This window comes from Platalea leucorodia, assembly GCF_965183815.1.
Source record: "Platalea leucorodia genome assembly, chromosome: 4".
Lineage (NCBI taxonomy): Eukaryota > Metazoa > Chordata > Aves > Pelecaniformes > Threskiornithidae > Platalea > Platalea leucorodia.
In genome coordinates, this window is record NC_138826.1 from 56,726,395 (window position 1) to 56,747,439 (window position 21,045).

Sequence of the window (21,045 nt, forward strand, 5' to 3'; positions counted from 1 at the left end):
TAAGCCCCATTAGCATCTCTACAATATGCTCTGTAGTGGTATATACCTGGGGCTTGTTTCTATTCCTGAATTCCACAATCCTACAGCTACCTTTGATTATTTTTTTTTACTACTATTATCCTCGCTATATGCATGAGAATAAAATAATTTATAAATTTCTCAGGAGAGTCTATGTGCAAGAACTTCTCACAGTCAAATAAAGTCCAAAGGATGGTTCAGTAATAAATTTACACATTGCCCTCAAGGAAGAAAAAAAAAAAAAAACCAAACCAGAACCCAAACCCAAAAGCTTTCTGTGAACATGCTGTGTTTTGCACTTTTCGTTTCTAAGCCAGAAAGATGCAAGATCTCTTATGCTGTACTAAGAAAAAGTGTTTTTCAGTACATTACACCTCAGTAAGTTTTAATTAAAATAAGTCCTTCTCAGACCTTAGCAACAAGATACACTTTAAACGTGGCACTATCAAGTCAATTTTGAGTCAGACCAGCTCCTACTAAATTTCAGACCAAGAAAAATATTCCACAGCTTTTGTTTTAACTCCAATGGCAATAATTGCCTAAATTAGTACTCTAGTTCTGAAATGCTTGCATTCTCTACTGCACCAAGCAAAACAAAACCCCTAGTGCGAACTTGAAAGTAATGCTGGCCATACTAAACTGTAACAATTTCCATTGCCCAAACAGAGAAAAATTCAAAAGGTACATAAACAATATCATTATTAACAGTAATTTGGATCATAAAAATAACTTCAGAATCTGAGTTCTTATCTATATACAAAACATAACCAAAATAACTACTTGTTGCCATTTTTATCTGCAGACTGAACCCTGATCTTGGAATATAAGCATCTTATTCTGATGAAACTACATTTAGTAAAACATTAAGTAGCATTAACTGAAAATATGATGCATTTAATTAGAAAAACTGACCATAAAAATTTAAACCAAATTGTAGGCTTTAGTGTCAGAAGGCTTATTAAAAAAAACTCAGGGTATTAACTGCTAGTTTTCCAAGGGCAATTCTACTGAGAGCCACTGGAATGTTCTAGCTAGAATGACACACTACAATACACTAATAAATAACTCTAATTATACTCTACTTGCAAATTCTCTGGGACTATTTTAAAGGTGTACAAGCCTATTAGAGACTGTAAGCAAAATCACATATCTATATTATGACTTGATTATTCTAGCTGATAGATTTTAGAGCGCTCAGCACCTTTTCATATGAATGACACTTTGCAATAACAGTACCTTAAAGAACGTCCAAGGTCTTTTAAAGATGTTTATTGTGGCTCAATCATAACTGCAATGGGAATGAACTTAAAAGGACATTCAACCAAGTTTACCATCAAATAAAAAATGTTTCTACAAAACCGGATATTTGTACTAATGTAAATGTTACTGTTTGCCTTTGGACAGTCTTGAAGTTTTAGAATTTCAGGTATCATGATATTACATGGAGAAAGAGAGTGAAACTAGCCATCCTGTTGTCCAATTCATCATAATTTTTTCTATAGTTTAGATTTAAAGGGGAGGAAGCTCTCTTATTACATGTTACAGTTCTACACATAGACATAGCATGACATTACAAAAACAAAATTCTAAAACAGTCTCAAATGTAAATGTAATCAGGTCAGCTGAGTTTGTGCACCGTACGTAACAGAGCACTTCATTTGCATTTGTCACATTTTGTCCATCAAAATACTTTTTAAAAAAACCCAAATCTTTTAGAATTATAGAATAGCTGAAGAAACTGATAGTTCCCAGGAATTCCTAGGAATAATTGGAAGGAATCTTTGGAGATTGCCTAGTCCAACTCCCCTGCTCAAAGCAGTATCAGCTAGAGCAGGTTGCTCAGGACTCTGTCCAGTTGAGTTCTTAATATCTCCAAGGATGGAGACTCTACAACCTTTCTGGGCTACCGGTTCCAGTATTCAATCACTCTCACAGTAAAAAAGTTTTTTCTTCTGTTTAAATTGAATTTCCTGCATTTTAGTTTGTGCCCATTGGCTCTTTTCCTATCACTGTATACCACTGAGAACAGTCTGGTTCTGTCTTCTTTGCATCCTCCTATCAGGTGACAAGATCTCTTCCTAATGCAGCCCAGGATGCTGTTGGCTTTCTTTGCTGCAAGGACATATCACTGGTTCATGTTCAACTTGTTGTCCATGAGGACCACAGGACCTTTCCTGTAAAGCGGCTTTGCAGCTGGTCAGCTGCCAGTCTGTTCTGGCACAGGAACTTGGCTTGTCTCTTTGTTGAACTTCATGAGATTCCTACTGACCCATTTCTCCAGCCTGTCCAGGCCCCTCTGAATAGCAGCACGACTGTGTGGTGTACCAACCACTTGTCCCAGTTTTGTACCATCTGCAAACTTGCTGAGGGTACAGCAAGACACTCAGTCCCATCACCCAGGTTGTTAATGAAGATATTAAACAATATTGCCCTCATTATTGACCACTGGGTTACATCACTAGTGACTGGACTTCTGCTGGACTTTGTGACACTGATCACAGCCCTTTGAGCGCAAGAGTTCAGCCCGTTTTCAGTTCACCTCACTGGCCATTTATCTAGCCCACACTTCATCAGCTTGTCTATGAGGATGGGCAATCTGTTACACTGCCTGATTGTCCTCGTGGCAGAAAAGATTTTCTGTATATTCAGTCTGAAACTCTCCTTTGTCAATTTGAGTCTGCTGTTTCTTGTCCTCCCACCATGCACCACTGTGAAGAGCCTGGCTTCAACTTCTTGATAAGCTCCTCAGCTACTGGGGGGCTGTTAGGTCCCTCTCCTCACAGGACAAGGGCTCCAGGCCCCTTGCCATCTTGGTGGTCTTCTGCTGAACTTGTTACAGTTAGTCAGCATTCTTGCATGGGGAGAGGGGGCCAAAGAAAAATGCAGTTTTCTGGGCATGGTCTAATGAATGCTGAGCAGAGGAGATGATCCCTCACTTCCCGCAAGCTACCGGCTGTGTCCCCGTTAGTACAGCCCAGGAGGCCGCTGGCCGTTGCTGGCCGCTGGCTCGTGCCCAGCTTGCTGCCAACCAGGCCCTGGGGCCTTTCGACAGAGCCGCTCCCCAGGCGGGCAGGCCCCAGCCTGCGTGGCTGCTGGGGCTCATCCTCCCCGGGGCAGGGTACTGCGTTCAGCCCTGCTGAATTTCAGGAGGTTCTTACTGGCCCATTCCTCCAGCCTGTCTGGGTCCCCCTTAGTGGCAGCTTTGTCACTAAGCATATCAAGTGGTACACCCAATTTAGTGTCATCTGAAAATTACACAAGAGCACAAGCTGTCACCTCCTCCAGATCATGGACAGGTCTTAGCTCAGCCCCCTGTGGGACTCTGCTTGTTACTGGCTTCCAGGTAGACCGTGACCTATTAACCACTACTTTCTGAGCTCCACCATCTAACCTGATTTTTACCCATCTGGTTGCCCACCCATCCAGACCATCATGTCCCAGAACGGATGGAAGAATGCTGTGGGAGACAGCATTGGAGACCTTGCTAGAGTTGAGGCAATGAGATCAACTGCTCTCCCCTTATTCACATCTCTAGGCATTTTATAATAGAAGGCAGTCAGGCTGGTCAGATGTGAATTACCTTTGGTAAATCATAGTACCTTTGATATCCATGTTGACTGTTCCCAATCGCCTTCCTCTCTTTCATGTGCACAGAAACAACTTCCAAGTGGACTCTCTCCACGATTTTCCCAAGAACCAGAGCGAGGTTGACTGACCTACAGTTCCTTAGATGACCTTTCTGCGTTTTTCTTGAAGATGGGTGCAAGATTTACCTTTTTCCAGTCATCAAAGACTTCCTAATCTCCATGATGTTTCAAAGAAGACAGAGAGCTCTTTCAGCATCCTGGGATGCAGACAATCTGGTCCCATGGACTTGTTTAGCTAATATTTGTCCAATGCTGCTTAAGCTGTTTTAACTGTGGGCTGCTTCTGAAAGTAGCAGGCGTGCTCTCCCTCCTGCTTATAGATACATACTCCCACATCTTTCTTTATACCACTGTTTGTGATCCAGTGTTGAGTCAGGTTATTTAATTGATCCAAGATAAACCAAATGCAATAATATTTTTTTAAATTTATTTTTATATCAGATCAGCAAGCTGACCTGTTCAATCGAGGGGCCACAAGACCATAAGATTTAACGTTACGGAAGTCACAAGAATCCACAGGAAGGAATAGGGGGAGAGTTGGAAGCAAACTATCTTCTACCAGTTTAAAATGAACCCTGAATCTTTTCTTGAGTGTTTTTCTGAACCCAAACCATGGCAACCACAGAGCCGGAAACAGCTCTGTAGTTTTCTGCAACATTTAGATGCTGATACATTTAGCACATTGTATTTGGAAACTGAACATCTCCTGTAGACCAAGAGGTTATGAATAAATGTTGACTATTTAATTTTCTACTTTATTACTCTAATATGTGTTGGACATAACACAATTTCAGCTTTAAAGCACTCTGATCTTCACAGTAGTAATCTAGCAAAAACTAGGAATTTAGTAATTGCTTATTTATGTTGTGATCTAATAAAAACCTCATCTAAAAGATACTAGTATGAGGTGCCATAGAACTCACAGGCAAACATTATAACACATAACAGAAGCAAACATTAAAAAATAAACTGTATTCCTCCTTCTTACATCCCATAATGATTCAAGTCATGGATTTATGGAGAGATAAGCCTCACTGGGAAAAAAAAACAAAAACAAAAAACCCACAACATCCTCTGCCTCATATATACTGTTCAAACACACAGATTTTGCAGAACATATCTACAATCAAAAAATGCAGGAGATGTGATTTTTAGAGCTTGGAGAATTGCAGATGACAAGGAACATGCTCAGCTGGAGTCTTCCTTCATCTCTAAAATGATGGAAGCAACCTCAAGCCTCTCCTGCTTATTGACAGAGCTGACATTAAACTTGAAGGGTCCCAAGCAGAGGGTAAGACTAACGTCTTAAGTACCATGCAGAAAGACCTCACTTCCATTACAGATCAACATACCTCACATGTTTACTTGAGATAAGAACATATGTATCGGTATTTTATTGCAGAATGATTAAAATGCTGCAAATTCACACTAGTTTATCTCCCTGTAACTTATTTGAGAACTCTCAGTAGGACTTTCATCACGATGTAGACTGAACAAACATCAATGATCACTAAAAAGCATCTGCCATCACAGCAGAAATAGGTTAGGTGTCATTTCCAGCCCCAAGCTTTAATACTGACTGGCTCTCCAATCAGTTTCAAAGTTCATTACGGTCTGTTTTTCCTACGTTGTTATCAGTGAAAACTTGTAATCTAATGCTGTGCTCATATCATCTGTTTCCAGGGACATATTTCTTTCATATATTTTGGGGAAAATAGATCAGTTGCAGTTCCTGCAATTTTTGTATATGGGACACTTGTTTCTAGATTGTGGGAAAAGTAATATAAATACAGGTTGGATTGCTTTTCTAATATGCTAAATCCTCTTCACATCACAAAAAACCCATTTTTTTTCCTAAGGAATTAAAAAAAAAAAGACATTAGTTAAAAAAAGTAGTGACTATCTTTTTTTCTTCCTTTCCTGAAAGTAGTAGAGTCCTAATTGCTCCTAGGATGCAAGTTCATGATTTTTTTTCTCCAATTGGTGGAAATGGTATAAGTACTTTTTCACTATATATTTTTCTGAGTGTGATTTTTTTTGACAGCTCACTAACATTTTTTTTTTTTTACATGTGAACATCCAAACAGGCAGAACAACAGAAATCATGAAGTTACATGATACTAATCTTGTATGTTCTTCTAGCCAGAACACTCCAATGTCTGTTAGTGAAATTGCCCCTTGAAAATCAACAGTGATCACCCTGAGGTTTTTTTAATAAACCTTCTGACCCTTAGGTTCAGACTCATTAGGAAAACCAAGATAGATTTTCTGTAATTTTGACTGTGAATGAGAATTTGAATGAAATATTTTCACTGTTGAATATTGCTTCACAGTTTCTCCACGCAAACAACAAAATTGAATGCTTCTCTTTTACTTTAGTCTGTAAGCGCAAATAATGGCAACTATTTTAGGATCTCAATCAGAGCATTAAGAACCAGAAATGGTTTAAAAAGAACAATTTTCCTTGGTCAAAATTCTTCTCAAATCAGAGATGGAAATTTAGGTGATGAAAAAAAAAAATCAATGCACCCAATAACCTGGTGGCAAAGGTTATTCTCACCTGGAATGTGAGGGCTCCTTACAATATTTTTTACTATAGCTTTTTTTTTTTTAACTTCTTGTATAAATAGATCAGTGACAGAGAATAAAAACTGTTTTCATCTCCTAAGAGAATTACAATCACCTGGGATGTAGGAGATATAGATAGAATTTTAAATCCTTGTTCTGATTCAGGACAGGGACTTGAGCTTTGGTTTTTTAAATCTTAAACAAATACTCCTCAATGACAAGATTATTTAATTACTCTAGGATGATACTCCCTGTCTTATTTTAAAACTCTCACAAAGTATATCTGGAAAGTAACTATTTTTCTTCCAATGCCAAAAGCAGGGAAAAAATCTTCAACACTTTGAATTATTTCAACAAGCAATATTGCTTTCTGGCCAATTCCATTACAGAAACAGATTTCAATTTTTTTTTTTTGCTTCTTCTGAGATTATTAATAACTTCCTCTGTATACTGTGTTTAATTTGTTAATGGAAACTACAGAAAATAAATTTTAGTACAGACCACAGTTAAAGATGTGTTTTGTATTTTTGGTACAAATAGATCTGCATAATTTGAGATAACATTCCCCTAAGCACTAAAAATAAAAAAGTGTAATCTTTATATTTGATTTGAGTATAAGCACCCTCTGCAAGCATTTAGCCTTGCAACTCAGATTTTGCTGAACTTGAATTAAGTTAAATGTTTAACTACACAGAAAAAGATTTCTGTTTTCTAGAAAAAGTCTTTTATATGAGACTCAAGCAGACCAGAATTCTGTCTAAAATTAGAATTTACAAGAATTCTATATAAGGAAGATAAATGCAATTCAAAATCCCTTGCCTCTTGTCATTAACACCTTAATTATTTGAGAAAGATTTTTTTAACGCTTCCATATGGCCGTCCAAGCCATACGATGACACTATTTTATGCTTTAATATTTGCATTATAGTGAAATGTAGAGGCCTTTATCATATGTTAGTGCCTTCATAGTTACACATTCAAAAGACAATCCGTGTCCAATAGTTTGTGTAGGACAGATGTTAAACAGATAGATGGTTTATGTACTTAATTACTTAAAGTAAGAAACTGAAAATCAACTTGACAGTTTATCTTGCACTAATATAATGTTGGTGTGGGACTTCCACAACCCAAAGTACACTGTTTACCCAAGAATCACACAACCCAGTTTTTTAAAGATTCTGAGCACATATTTCATGCTATGAAGAAAAGATGTGTATTTGTATCAACAATAGATGATACATGTTATAAACGTTTAGGTCTAAATGCCTCAGATTTCATTCCCACAACACTGACCATAAGCTATTCTCACTAGACTCTGTGGTGTCCAAACATTGTCTGGGAGCAGAGTCCGATAAGTGTTTGACCACCTGCGTGCACTGCCATGGCTGGGTGTAAGGCAATGGCAGCTGTAACAGAACCAACCCTGTCATACTGTCCTTACTCCTGAGGGTTATCAGCTAGGAGGCATATCATGAGACTGCAAAATCCTTCATGATACCATGGGGGATATGTACTTTCAGAGTCTGCGAGAAATATGTGAGAAGCTACAAAGTTTTATTTTTCACATCCAACGTGACTTTTCTTAAGTACTAATTGTAACTTATCATAGATCAAATTTGTAATTTCTGCTAAAAACCCCACTTTCTCATGGCCAGCAAGATAAAATTTCAATCACTGAATATAACAGCTTGCCTCCAAGAGGAGTTCACCATTTTCAAGGGGAAAACGGCAGTTTTCATCTTTTTCACTACACCATGCAAAGAGAACACAAAGGAACTGGGATTATGCTGTATCGTGTCTTCTTTCTGTCATGAATAAATACCTTTAGGTATCCCACTGAGGAATGTATCCAAGTCTATAGATGATGAAAACATCCCATTTAGCTGAAAACCCTGTTCTTCTAGTTTTGTTAGTTTTGTTGTGGTTTTAGACCTCTATTTGGCCAGTTCATGTGCTATGGAAGCAGGTAGAGTAGCAGATGTAAAATTTACAGTGCTCTACCTGAAGATTTGGTGGAAAGTGGGCTTTAAGACAGATCTCTGGAAAACATTAGTCCATAAGCCAAAGGGGGACTAATTCTGCAGGGATGCAAACTTCAGCAAGCTTTAGAAATCCTGTGCCATACAGAGCAAACAGCTGGCACCTGCTTCAGCCAGTGGTTTCTAACTGTACTTTTTGGGTTGAAGCATTATGGTTGTACACAGAGTACAGATCGTCATATAGTCCCAATTCCACCTTATTTCCAGCAGCTAAGCTGCATGAAAAAAGCCAAAAAGGAAAGTAAATGTTTTGCTGCTGTTACTTTTCTCCACAAGCAGTTTTGCCTCCCAGAGGTCTGGCATCAAGCCACAGAAGTCCTAATCTACAGAACTGGGAATGAAATGCGAAGTGACCTCACCTGACCAGTGATCTGCAGACTTGTGAAAACTTTTGGCTTAAACAGTTCAAAATCAATCCTCCATCATTTATCTGATTAATAATTTATGTCCATTATACCTATCAGAAGTCTACTATTTTCATAGCAGAGTTTTACACATGTAAAGAAAGTTTACTCCTAACTTGAGCAGCACAGAATTGACTCATTTTTGACCACCAGACCTGAAACTAACACATAAGCTTCTGCTCACTAGAGAGATGAACTGGTTTCTATGCACCTCTATGCTTGTACAGACATTTACACCCATGGGTAATGAAATCAAAACCATTCCAGTACAGAGGGATGGTCAGCATGGATTTAGTACTGGAAGGAACTGAAACAGACAATTGTATAAGTTGCAGGTAAGGAAACTCACACTGAAAGAAAGCAAGTGGCTGAGGCAATTTAAAGAGGCATTACTACGGCATCTGCCACACTGTTCAATCACAAGCTTTTATATAAAAGGCCAAATCTAGGCAAATAATTCATAAAGAATGTACGTTTACTTTGCAACATTTCTTCTAACAGACGACACTTTCCTTCAAGCTTACTGTTATTCAAAGTGTTTCAATAAGCTGATCAACAAAAGTGTTCATTGCAACTTGAAATGTCAAAAATGGCGTTGTTTAGATGGGTGAGCAACTTTTGCAGTTGAGTTTTGTGCGAGTGTTCATATAAAAGAAATTCGAGATTTGCCCTCCATGTGTGAAGGAATTAAAAAATATCTCTGTATATATACTTGTAAAATGCAAATGCAGCAGTAGTAACAGAAAATGGATAGAAAAGTTTACGAATAAAACTAAAATTAACTATTTTAGAGTGGATATTCAGGAATTCATTCCCTTATAAATTTTCTCAATTCCATTTAGTTCTAGCAAGCGATGGAGAAAGACAGTCTTTCAGAAAAGAAACATCCACGTTGTTTAATCTTCAATTAAAAATTAATTTCTCTAATGCTTTAAGGAATATGCACACAGAATACACACAACAAACTGTCTCAGTCTTCTTAAGAAACTTTTTTGTATTACTAAAAGAAATAAAAGTTCCACGCAGTATATTCTTTAACATGGGCAACACCCTAATTTGGTTATCACATCTGCTGTCTAGGTGAGAGAAGCGTTCATGTAGTTAAGTCCCAGTAACGGGAACAGGAGAGCTGGATTCCGTTTTTAATTTTGGCAAGGGTATAAAATAAGAGATAAGGTAAGGTATAAGGTTTATAAGGGTATGAAATAAAACAATTTACATCCCAAGTACAACATTCAGTACTGTAGCATTTGATTTTGAAGAAGCTGCCACACCCTTAATATTGATGCCTAAGCTTCCTGTACAGTGAAGTCTCTCACGTTCTGATTTCGCTTGCACTCGCTTGGCTGCAAGAATGCCTGAAACAGGCCTGAGTCTTTCCTCAGTTACTGGGAAATCTCCACTATGTCTATATCACTGAATTTTTTGAGCTGAAACAATGTGATCATTTCCCTGTTCAGTTTCACAACACACCTGCACAAAGAGCTGTGCCGGCCCATCATGCCACAGGGGCAGGAACGAGTGACAGGACTATAATAAGCCAACATTGCCATGAATGAGCAAAGGGTAAACAAAATCAGGGAGGAGAAAAAGCCAATCTGAGGAGTGCAACTCGAGCACACTCCTTCTTAGGAGTTAACCTCTGTTCTCCTGTACCATGGACCATTTATAGGGGTTAAAACAGCGTTAATCAGCCTTTCCATGACATAGTGATAATCTGCCCATACTTCAACAGAAAGTAAACTACGTTCCCGAGCTGTGGGAAAGCCAGGTTCAAACCTCACACCTCTGCCTAAAAGGAACATCAAAATCATGTATTTAAATTGACTGCAAAATCACAACCTTGATAATGGATGCACATGGACAAGCAGTTTTAGACTTTCCTGTTGCAGTGGTTTCAATGTATATGAGATAGTAAAATGCTAAGTTGTGCCAGTTATATCAATATTGACTCCAGTGACCTCGGCATCCCACTATTTCAAAAAGTAATGTTAAAATAGCTGTAAAGGGTCAGACTAAAGTTCTTTTCAGACAGTAACTTTTGTCTTGTGAGTGAGCAATAGCAGAAAACTACAAAAAAAAAACCCCATAGAGCAAGATAGGGGCATCCTCTGAACACACCTCCAGCCATTAGCAACTTGTAAGTCAGAGACTTTGTAGCCAAGTTGTGTCTGCATGTTTATTCTTAAACATATTTTCCTCCACTAAGTATTTCCTTCAATTGTAACAAACATATGTTCAAATACCTTGTCTGCCTCTTTTTTTGAGCTCATGTAAATCTGTTGTGCCTTTAATACCCTCTAGCAAGCATACTGAAGCAGTGCTTTAGTGAAGCATTTATACAATGCACAAGTTTCATCAGAAGCAAGTAAAAATATCAGAATAAATAAACATACTCAAGTTATATAAACCAAATAAAATGAACGGAATAAGTGTAACCTGGATGCTAGAGCAGTCTCCTATTCATCAGTGGACTAACTAAATCTACGCATCCAAGTATTTTATGCGCTTTCAGAGCTAGATAGCCATTAGAGAGCTTAGTCCTTTGTGCCTCACCTTCCACATCTGCCATATTTTCCGGCTTCAGAGGAGTGTTGTAAGCCTCCGCTAAGCACCGTCCACCACATAACTTTAAATTTTAATTCAGTAAAAACATTCACACACATAAAAAGGCACGCCTACCAAAGTTTTTGCAAGACCAGAGGTTTAGTCAGTGGTCAGAATTTTGAAACCTTGGGTGGAGAACACCACAGACGCGCAAAACACTTATTTTTAATAAGTTACCTCAGAAGCACTTAACATAAAAACAGAATCACTTTAGTTTCTTCACTTTCACATTCCTGGTACACAAGGATGACAGCATGAAAACAAACTTACAGCAAAAATAAACAAACACCCCCCCAGCTGGGGAATGTCTTTTCCTTCCTTTCCAACCCCCCCCTTCTTTTCCCTTTTCCCCCTAGTTTTTTTGCGCACGGCGGGGCCCGGGGCTGGGAGCGAGGGGAGGAGGCGGCGAGGGACCGCCCGCCAGCCTCACCGGGGAGCGGAGGCGCCGGGCCGGGCCGGGCGGCGGGGAGGGCGCCCGAGGAAAGTTTGCGCGGTGGGGGACGAGGCGAGGGGACGGAGGAGACGAGGACAAGGAAGGCGGGGACGGAGGGGGCGAGGAGGAGGGCGCCTGTCAAAGAAGATGAGAACTACCGACCCCCGGCGGGCAGCTACACCTACCGGCCTCGCCGGTGGGGCGGGGAAAGCCGCCGAGGGACGGCGGGGGGGAGCAGGGAGGAGGCGGGCTGCTGGGCGGTGTCGCCGGAGGGGCCGCGCCCGGCCCCGGCGGCTATAAAGAAGTGGAGGCGGCGGGGCGCGGCCTGGCGGCGGTATGACCGAGGTGAAGCTGGCCGTGCTGGGCGGTAGCGGAGCCGGCAAGTCGGGTAAGGCGGGGAGCAGGGCGGCCCCGGTAACCCCCCAGCCCGACTTTACCTCAGGTTTGGCAGCGGGGGGGGTCCGGCGGCGGGACCCCGCTAAACCTGGCGTCTGTTTCCCTCCCGCAGCGCTGGCGGTGCGGTTTCTGACCAGGCGGTTCATCGGAGAGTACGCCTCCAACGCCGGTGAGCGCCGCGGGCCGCCGCCGGGCTCGGGGAGGGGGCGGCGGGAGCGGGCCCGCCGCGGCGCGGGGAGGCGGGCGCCGCGTGGGGCCTCCACTCGGGGTTCCCGGGGAACGCGAGATGCGACGCTTCAGACACTTCTTTGAACAAGGAATTGGGTAGAAACGCAGTTTCCCAGAACTTTTCGGAAAGATGTAAGTTTTCGGTCGCTTATCAGCGAGAGCGCCTGATTAAGTATGGGCTTTGAAGAGGGGAAGGGGCGAGCCGGGCGTCTGTGGAGCGGTCGCTCGAAGCTCCAGCAGCGCGCCCGCCCGCCCGGGGGCTGGCGAAGTGCTCGTCGCAAAGCAGCTGTGAAGGGACTTGGGAAGGAAAGATAACCGGGCTGCCTGTGCGAAGCGCGGGTAGATTATAGTAAGCTCAATCAGAGAGGAGATAAAGGAGAGAGTAAAGAAATAGACTGGGGACAAAAAAAAAAAAAAAAAGCAACACCTGTTTTATTGAATATCTCCTTCTCGGCTCTAGAGGAGAGGTGAAACAGATTGTTTATCAGGCACTACTGGTTAATCAAAGCATAATGCAAAGCCCCCTGCTTTTGCAGGAATGCACTGATTTGATGGCTTTGTGGAAAGCCTCCCCATGCTGAGGATAGAAACTTTTTATTCATGCCAGAACAAATACACTGATCCTTAAGACACTTCTAAGATCTTGGAAGATGGCAAAGCAGGACTTGAACTTTAACATCCCGGGTAGAAGCACAATTTAACTGATATGCAAACACCTTTGGAAGTGTGCTACTCCAGCTGATGGGGCACAAGGAATCCCAAAACTTAACAAGGAAAGGAGACTGTTATCTACCTCACTTTCACTGCTAGAGTGAAAGACTTTTTCCAAAAGCCTCTTTTTACAAAAGTCAGAATAGCGTTCCATGATCCATAAATAAAAAAAAATAGCAGTACTAAGCTGAATTGCATTGAATGTATCCAGATGAACTTATTCTGAAAGTAGTTATAGTTGTACATGCTCTACCAATGTTGTTACTATACAAACACAGACTGTAAAGACAGTTTGTGTCCCAGATGGCTTATCTAAGTCTAAGCTGTCACATGTAAGTTACGTAGTCCTCTCTGTGCTCTATGTGTGTTCTAAGCCACCTACAACTGAAAACAGGTTTCCTTATTCTGGCCCTCCAATACTGCAAGTATTAGAAAAGGCATATCAAACTCCCAAAACACTTTCATTTTTAAACAAATGTTTGTTGGAAGATAAGTTTATCTCTATTTCTAGACAGGAGGAAGGAGGAGAAAAGTGGGAATAGGAGTGATAAAATACAAGATCATTCTAAAACACTTTTAGTGGAGTCAAAGTATTAATTAAAAATTTGTTTAATTATGGAAACCACCAAGGAGCTGCAGATTTGATACCCTGGGGTGCTTGAGACTGGTAGTTCATCATCAATGAACTCTCAAGACATCCATGAAGAACATGGTGCTGAACTGAAGATGTTCAGTTCCAGAGACCTTAGCCCTTATCTAGGCCCTCATTACATACAGCTTGAAGTGTATTTTCAGTAATGCCAACATCAGTTCTTGTCTTTGTAGGTCAGTCACTGTGAGGAATTATACTGTAGACAGCTTGTTGGTGACCAGTACCATAACCCAAGTTGGTTTACACTTGCTTAGAACAACCCACTGCTTAAAATAATAGTGGTGGTCTGTCTGTGCTAGAGTTGCCAGGGTTGCTAGAGGTGGTGGAGAGTCCTAAATTGGAGAACTGACACTACAGAAATATGCTAAGATCTAGTCTAGGGACATGATCCTGTAAATGCTATTGATCTAATGCTACCTAGCATGAGAACTCTTAAAGCACCAGATTTCATAGTAAATAAACATTATTACCAAATAATGACTTTTGTGCAGAATTGGAACTTGCACATAGGCTGGCTTACTACTTTCATAATCCTGAATCTTGGTAGCAAGCTGAGTAGTCATCAGCATTTAGCTGATTCTGAGCATTGTGCATCCCCTTTGCTTCCATTTTGGAAGAGGAAAACTAGGGTCTAAAAGTATTCGTTGCACTAACACTTCCATGGGAACAGCACAGTGAAGTGATGTTGGTCAGCCTAAGGGGTTGGGCAGCTCAGGTGTTGTGAAATGAAATAGGTTTGTAGCCAGGTTTGTCAAAAAAAAAACCCCAAAACAAACAAACACAAAAAAATCCCAGAACCCAACCCAAGGAACTAAATGTCCCCTCAGTATTAGTGAATCTCACCTCTGTCACCTTTTCTTTTGACCACCATATCCAGTCACTCTAATGTTGGTTTTCTTTGAATGTCATGTATCTTTTAGAATGCATCTACACTAAACACTTATGCCTGGATGGGAGGCAGATACACTTGGAAATTTACGACCCTTGTTCACAGGTAAGAATTTTAGAGGGCAGAAAAAGGCTTTTCCTCATTCTGCCTGTGTAATGGTAGAAGTTGGGGAGTTACAGCCTTTCTGTCTGGTTCTTGGAATTTGTGCTTGCTGTTTGGTGGGGGGTTTTTTTGGGCTTTTTGGGGTGTTGTATTTTTTTAAGATGGAAATTTTATAGTTGCTGTGGCTCAGCACTGCTGAGTACTTTCCTGTTTCATGGAAGAAGCCCTTCATTGCTTAAATTTTCTGTAAATGCTTTTGCATTTTTGGAATATAACAAAAATAACTTTTTCCACTTCTGCACTATATAGATAAATAGAGAGATAAGTTATAGGATTATATGCAGTTTTCTCAAATGCCCTAAATGGATGAAATTTAGTTTATAAAGCAAGCAGTTTATTAAATGTCTGCAGAAACAGTCAAAGTAGATAGGCCTTGGAAGTAAGACTTGCATTCACAGAACAGATCCAACAAAAGCCATAATGCAGGCTTGTACGTGTTGACAGCTGAACTTTGATCACAGTAAACCACTTTGTAATAAAGTTTTTAGTATTAATTTCTTTCCTGATATTACAGGAATAGAGAAACTTCGGTACTGTGTAACACATGCAGACCTAGGCAGGTCTGTCTGGCTAATGGCATTAGGTCGCAAGGTTCCTTTTTGGGCAGTGATCTTGCCTCTTACCAGCTAGGATAATGAATGATAAAGCCAAAGCACCGAAAGTCAAACTCAGACTTAAATTCAAGGACTTAAAACCTTAACCCAGAGAGCACATAAAATAAACCACCAAACAAATCAGCCTTCCTAGAGACAAGCAACAGCATTGCTTGTCCCAGGGAATGGGGATCCTGAAATAGCCACTGTGCCATGTTACACTAAGGAGTCCTCCCTTGCCGTACAATCTGTTAGAAGCTACTGTTCTCTGGACTTGTTTCCACCCAAGTAAGTTTGCCAATTATACTAAACTAGGAGGAGTTGTGAATTCCCTTGAGGGTAGAGGTGGGCTCTCTAGAGAGCTGGGCAATCAACAGCCCTATGAAATTTAACAAGAGCAGGTGCCACATTCCCCACCTGGGATGGGGTAATCCTGGTTATATGTACAAACTAGGGGATGAGAGACTGGTGAGCAGCCCCGTGGAAAGAGATCTTGGGGTTTTGGTTGATGGCAAGTTGAGTATGAGTCAACAGTCTGCCCTGGCAGCCAAAAGGGCCAACCATGTCCTGGGGTGTGTCAAGCACAGCATAGCTAGCCAGTCAAGGGAGGTGATTGTTCCACTCTTCACCGCACTGGTGCAGCCCCACCTCAAGTACTGTGTGCAGTTTTGGGTGCCTCAGTATAAGAAGGACATCAAACTATCAGACTGTGTCTAGAGGAGGGTGACCAAGATGGTGAAACGCCTCGAGGGCAAGACTTTGGAGGAGCAGCTGAGGTCACTTGACTTCTTCAGCTCGGAGAAAAGAAGGCTGAGGGGTGACCTCATTGCAGTCTACCACTTCTTCAAGTGGGGCAGTGGAGGGGAAGATGCTGATCTCCTCTCTCTGGTGACCAGCGATAGGACACAAAGAAACGGAATGAAGCTGCGTCAGGGGAAGTTCAGATTGGACATTAGGAAAAGGCTCTTCACTGAGAGTGCGGTGGGTCACTGGAACAGGTTCCCCAGGGAAGTGACCACAGTACCAAGCCTGTCAGTTCAAGGAGCATCTGAACAATGCTCTTAAGTCATATGATTTAGTTTTAGGTAGTCCTGCCAGGAGCAGGGAGTTGGACTCGATGATCCTTATGGGTCCCTTCCAACTTGAGATATTCTATGATCCAGCTGGGAAACAGCTGTGACACAAGTCACCTTTTCTGCCGCTAAACCTGCTGCACAGTCACCACAATATTAAAAAAAATGTTGTATTAAAGATACTGAAGTATTCAAATAGTTCTGGAAACCTGTTTCATCTTTTCTTTCTCATGCATCTCCTTTCACTGCCAGCATTCAGTTACCATCCCTTGTGGTAAGTTACGGCCTTCCCAGTATGGCTGTTTATGATGCGACAGTGCTGCCCTGATGCTGAGCTAATCAAGGCAACCACGGTTGGGTGTTGGTGGAGGCTGTACACTGCAAGGAGCAAAATAGTAAACTAATGAGGGAACAACCTAAACAGACCTCAAATTGCTATCCAAGATGGGTTTTCCACAGAAAAAAGTTGATTTATTTTTCTTTTTTTTTTTTTTTGGTCAGCTTTCAGTATTTTACCTATCTTGGGTCACATGGTCTTGCTAGCTGCTGCCAAATCATCTGCAGGGATAAGCTGATGTAAAATAGTTTTGAAATCACATTCTTTAGCTTAATGGGACAGTTTGCAGCTGTCGCTTTCTAGAAAGCAAAGTGTGACGCTTTCTTGGGGTGAAGGGACTCAAGGACTGGTACAACCCCATTATCGCTTGACTTTTGTCTCCAGTTTTATTAAAGTCAACTGCAGCTTGAAAGATTTTTTTTTTTCCTAGCCCTGTAGAAATTTATCCTGTGAGTAAATACTGTTTCAGACTTGAACAATGCAAAGAAGAAGCAGAAGAAATAAGTGGAACCAAAGAATTCTTAACAAATTAAGCTCACTGCAGTCAGAATATTAGGAACATGCAAAACAGAGCTATAACTAGAAACAGCACAGATACTGGTGGGTCCTGCACATTTCATTCTCCTGTAACTGCAGAATATTCAGCATAAGCAATGGCTGTACAGGTTATGCAATTTTACTGCTTAAACAAAGCGTAAAAGTTTCATAATGAATTTGTCAATGATCCAAAGTGCCATCTGTAGTGATGGTTGGTTATTAGTCTTTTGGAGCAGGACTCACCTGAATTCAGTGCCAGCACCTAGACCTATTAATATCTTTTGCAAGAAAAGATACAACATTCTCACATTTGCAGTGACAAAGAAAATGCTCTGAAGTAACAACAGTAACATTCTTTTTGCATGTGAATTTGAACTTCTTTCAGCCACAGCGGGGGAAGCTCTCCCTCACAGATGAGCTCCACTGGGCTGATGGATTTATCATTGTTTACGACATCAGTGACAGAGCATCATTTGCATTTGCAAAAGCATTGCTGTACAGGATCCGAGAGTCTCACATAGGAGCTTGTAAAAAGTAAGTGGCATTATTTTGTTTCCCTCAGCAAACATACAAAAAAGCTGAGAACATTTCTGTGAGCTGTAGGCATCCTAATAACAATTAAAATCCAGCACCATCCTAGTGGCATAACACAATACCAACAATAAGGTGCCTGAAGGTAAACTGTATTGCAAATTGCGATCTATTTCACTGTATCCAAAGCCAAGTACATCAGGATTTTTACTCTTATTTCTTACAACACTACTATTTAAATAATTGCCATAAATCTGTCTGCTGTGATTTACATGGGTAAAAAGCCGGCACAGTCAGTCTGTGCTTTTATGCCCCCACTCTGTTACCAATGGACATGCACCAGTGTGGGGGCTGACGAAAGCCTTTCCCACAATAAATGAATCTAATACCATGAATATCTCCTAAACTGCCTTTGTGGTGACCTCAACATTATTTGTGCACATGGGTGACCATATAGTAAGAAACAAACTACTTACTTTCAAAAAGAACCACCAAAATTGCAAGTCTGAGTATGTGTGGTGGTGTGTATTCCTGCATCAGTCAGCTGAGGTGCGTTCTAAATAAATGAGTGAAATCCTTTCCTTGTATCAGAAGTGGAGTAAAATAAAAACCCCAACACTTTTCTGTCTGTTTTACTGCTGACCTTTCTTAATTAAGGTTTCTCTAGAAGGAGTAATTTTAGCAAAAGCTTGGAATTAGGATTCCTGTGTTTTCTTCTGAATTGTGTCACTGACACTGATGTGTCTCTTTGACTATTTTTTTATCTACAAATGGAAATAATGATCAGCTTGCTTCTTCATGAAGCCCAGGAGCTGACAATATACTCAGCAGTATAGAGTATGAAAACTGCAGTGGATGAAAAATACATGAATTCACTGAGTAGAAAAAACAAATGAAAATTTACTGATAGAGAATAGCTTGTCTAGAAAATCCTTTGACATTTGACTATGGCAAATGGAAAACTAGGACTCTACCTGGCAAGGTTAGGGGGTTGGTTTGTTCTTTTGGGTTTTTTTGCAATGCCTATTATCCTGAATGTACATACTTTTCATACATGCTGTATATAGCACAGCATACAGCACAGTATTGTAACATATCTTTTCTCTAATCGGAACCTTTTTGATTTCAGAATGGTCGAGTCATCAGTATTTTTGGTTGGTAATAAACAGGATTTATGCCACATGAGGGAAGTTGGCTGCGATGAAGGGCAGAAGCTGGCAATGGATAACAAGTGCCAATTCTGTGAACTGTCTGCAGCAGAACATTATCAGGAAGTTGTGGCAATGTTCATGAAAGTCCTGAGGAATATCACATCAAATTTCAAAGTGAAGGAAAAGAGACGACCAAGCGGATCAAAGTCAATGGCCAAGTTAATCAACAATGTGTTTGGAAAGAGAAGGAAATCTGTGTAAAAGATGGTTAGTCTTGAAGGAGGAATAAGATGAAATAATGGAGCACAGGCAGCTCTTGGGATTCAGTCAATTTCCTCCAAAGGTCAGTGTCCGGAGGAGTAAGACAGTAGAAACCAAAGGTGGGAGATAGTATGGTCAAGCGGACAGGGTCTAGACCTAGAAGACCTGACCTTCTATTTCCAGTTCTACTACAGATTTGCTGTGTTAGGGCTACGTCACTTAAACTCTTAAGATGCTCCTCTCACCCTTTATCTCGTAAGTTCTTCAGAAGAGAGTTTTAGTCTGTATTTATTCAACACCAACATGGTCTTGGATAGGGCTTCTAGGTGCGACTGAAGTATAAAGAGTTATTTCGCATAAACTCAGCCTTGCTGGTCAAAATCTTACTTCAGAATTCTGAGAAGTAGGGTTTGGGGTTTTTTTGTGCAAGAACACTTGCACTAAAGAAAAGCAAAATACTGCTGCTGTATGTAATAATGTGTTTGTATTTAACTCGAGGAAGGATGGCTTAGATCCTTATGTGCCTAAAGGTGCCTAACACCTGCTGAAATTCATATGAATTAACTGCTTAGACACCAAATCTACAAAAGATATTTACCTGTGAAGCTGCCTCGCAGAGGCACCAGAAGTAGGGAAGCAGATAAACAAAGCACTATTATCTCCTGTTTCAGTGTTTTGTTTTGTTTTTTTTTTTTTCTTTTTTTTGAGTGATGAAAGAAAGTAGAGAAGGTTGAGGAGGGTGGGAACTGAAATGTTAGTGAAATGTTAGTCAGTAAGCATTGGACTGTTTTGGCAAGGTCATTGTTTAGTGAAACAATTTTATGGCTAGGCCCAGTGTAAGGCCAGTGTAACATCTTGAGCTTTCACAGAGCAGTTTTTGTGGACTTGTAACAAAGTTTCCTCACCTGTAAGGTGGATGGGCCCGTTCAATTTTAGATGGAAGCTTGAAAAGCACATGCACTGGTAAAAGAGCACAATTTCTTTAGGGTGTCTGCCTGGATTTAAAGGTCAGCGTGCCGGTAGACCTGTGCTCCTGACTTGCATAGAGTGTTTCTCCTAAGGACCAATGTCTTTACAAGTAGTCATTGCTATGGTATTGAAATGCCACTTGAGAGAGCACTAAGGAATATGTTAGCTACACTTGTCAAATGTGGATATTAAACATCAGATGAGTCTAAATATGTCGTCAATTGACATTCAGAGCTCTTACTGTAGACTTAACTAAATAAGGGCTTAGCCCAGCGTGTTTGAAAGTGCTGTGCTCATGTAGAAATTATGAAAGGGAAGAGAAGTGATCTGAAGATGAGTTCCTGCCTCCTACCCATTCCAGAGGACAACTGGGATTCAGTCTTTGTACCTTGCTGAGTTGAAGCCTACCTCTGCTCTGAAATTTTACCTGCATTGAGACTAGGAAGATTATCAGTCACAGCAGAATACTGATTTTCAAATGTCCACCCCCATAGGATAACATAAAAAAGCTGTATAATCTTAGCATTAATGTTGTAAAATAAAACTAAAGCACATTTTAATAAGTGTTGACCAAAGATCACTTCCTTTTTTAAGGAAAAGTTACTGTTTATTTCACTTGTTTTAAAACTACAACTATTGGAATATAGTTCTCAGTGTTGACAGGCACAGTGTTGCTTTGTTTCTATGCAGATGCTGCTCTGCCATATCAGGAGTAGTATATTTAACTGTATTGTCAATATCTATGAGACTGAACTTGAAAACTACTCATGTACACCCTTCAGCTTTCCAGCATTTTCTAGCATTGCCAGATTCGAGAACTCTTATCTGTATTTACTGCT

General features: G+C 40.7%; 1 protein-coding gene across 1 annotated transcript; it reads left to right on the top strand.

The window, feature by feature from the left end:
• Positions 1-12,052: 12,052 nt before the first annotated feature.
• RERGL (RERG like) lies at positions 12,053-20,696 on the top strand (the record flags this gene model as incomplete). The annotated part of the gene is made up of 5 exons (XM_082308969.1): positions 12,053-12,104; positions 12,225-12,281; positions 14,624-14,697; positions 17,680-17,828; positions 18,955-20,696. The coding sequence occupies 5 exons, from the start codon at positions 12,053-12,055 to the stop codon at positions 19,235-19,237; spliced, it is 615 nt and encodes a 204-aa protein (XP_082165095.1). The 3' UTR covers positions 19,238-20,696.
• Positions 20,697-21,045: the final 349 nt, after the last annotated feature.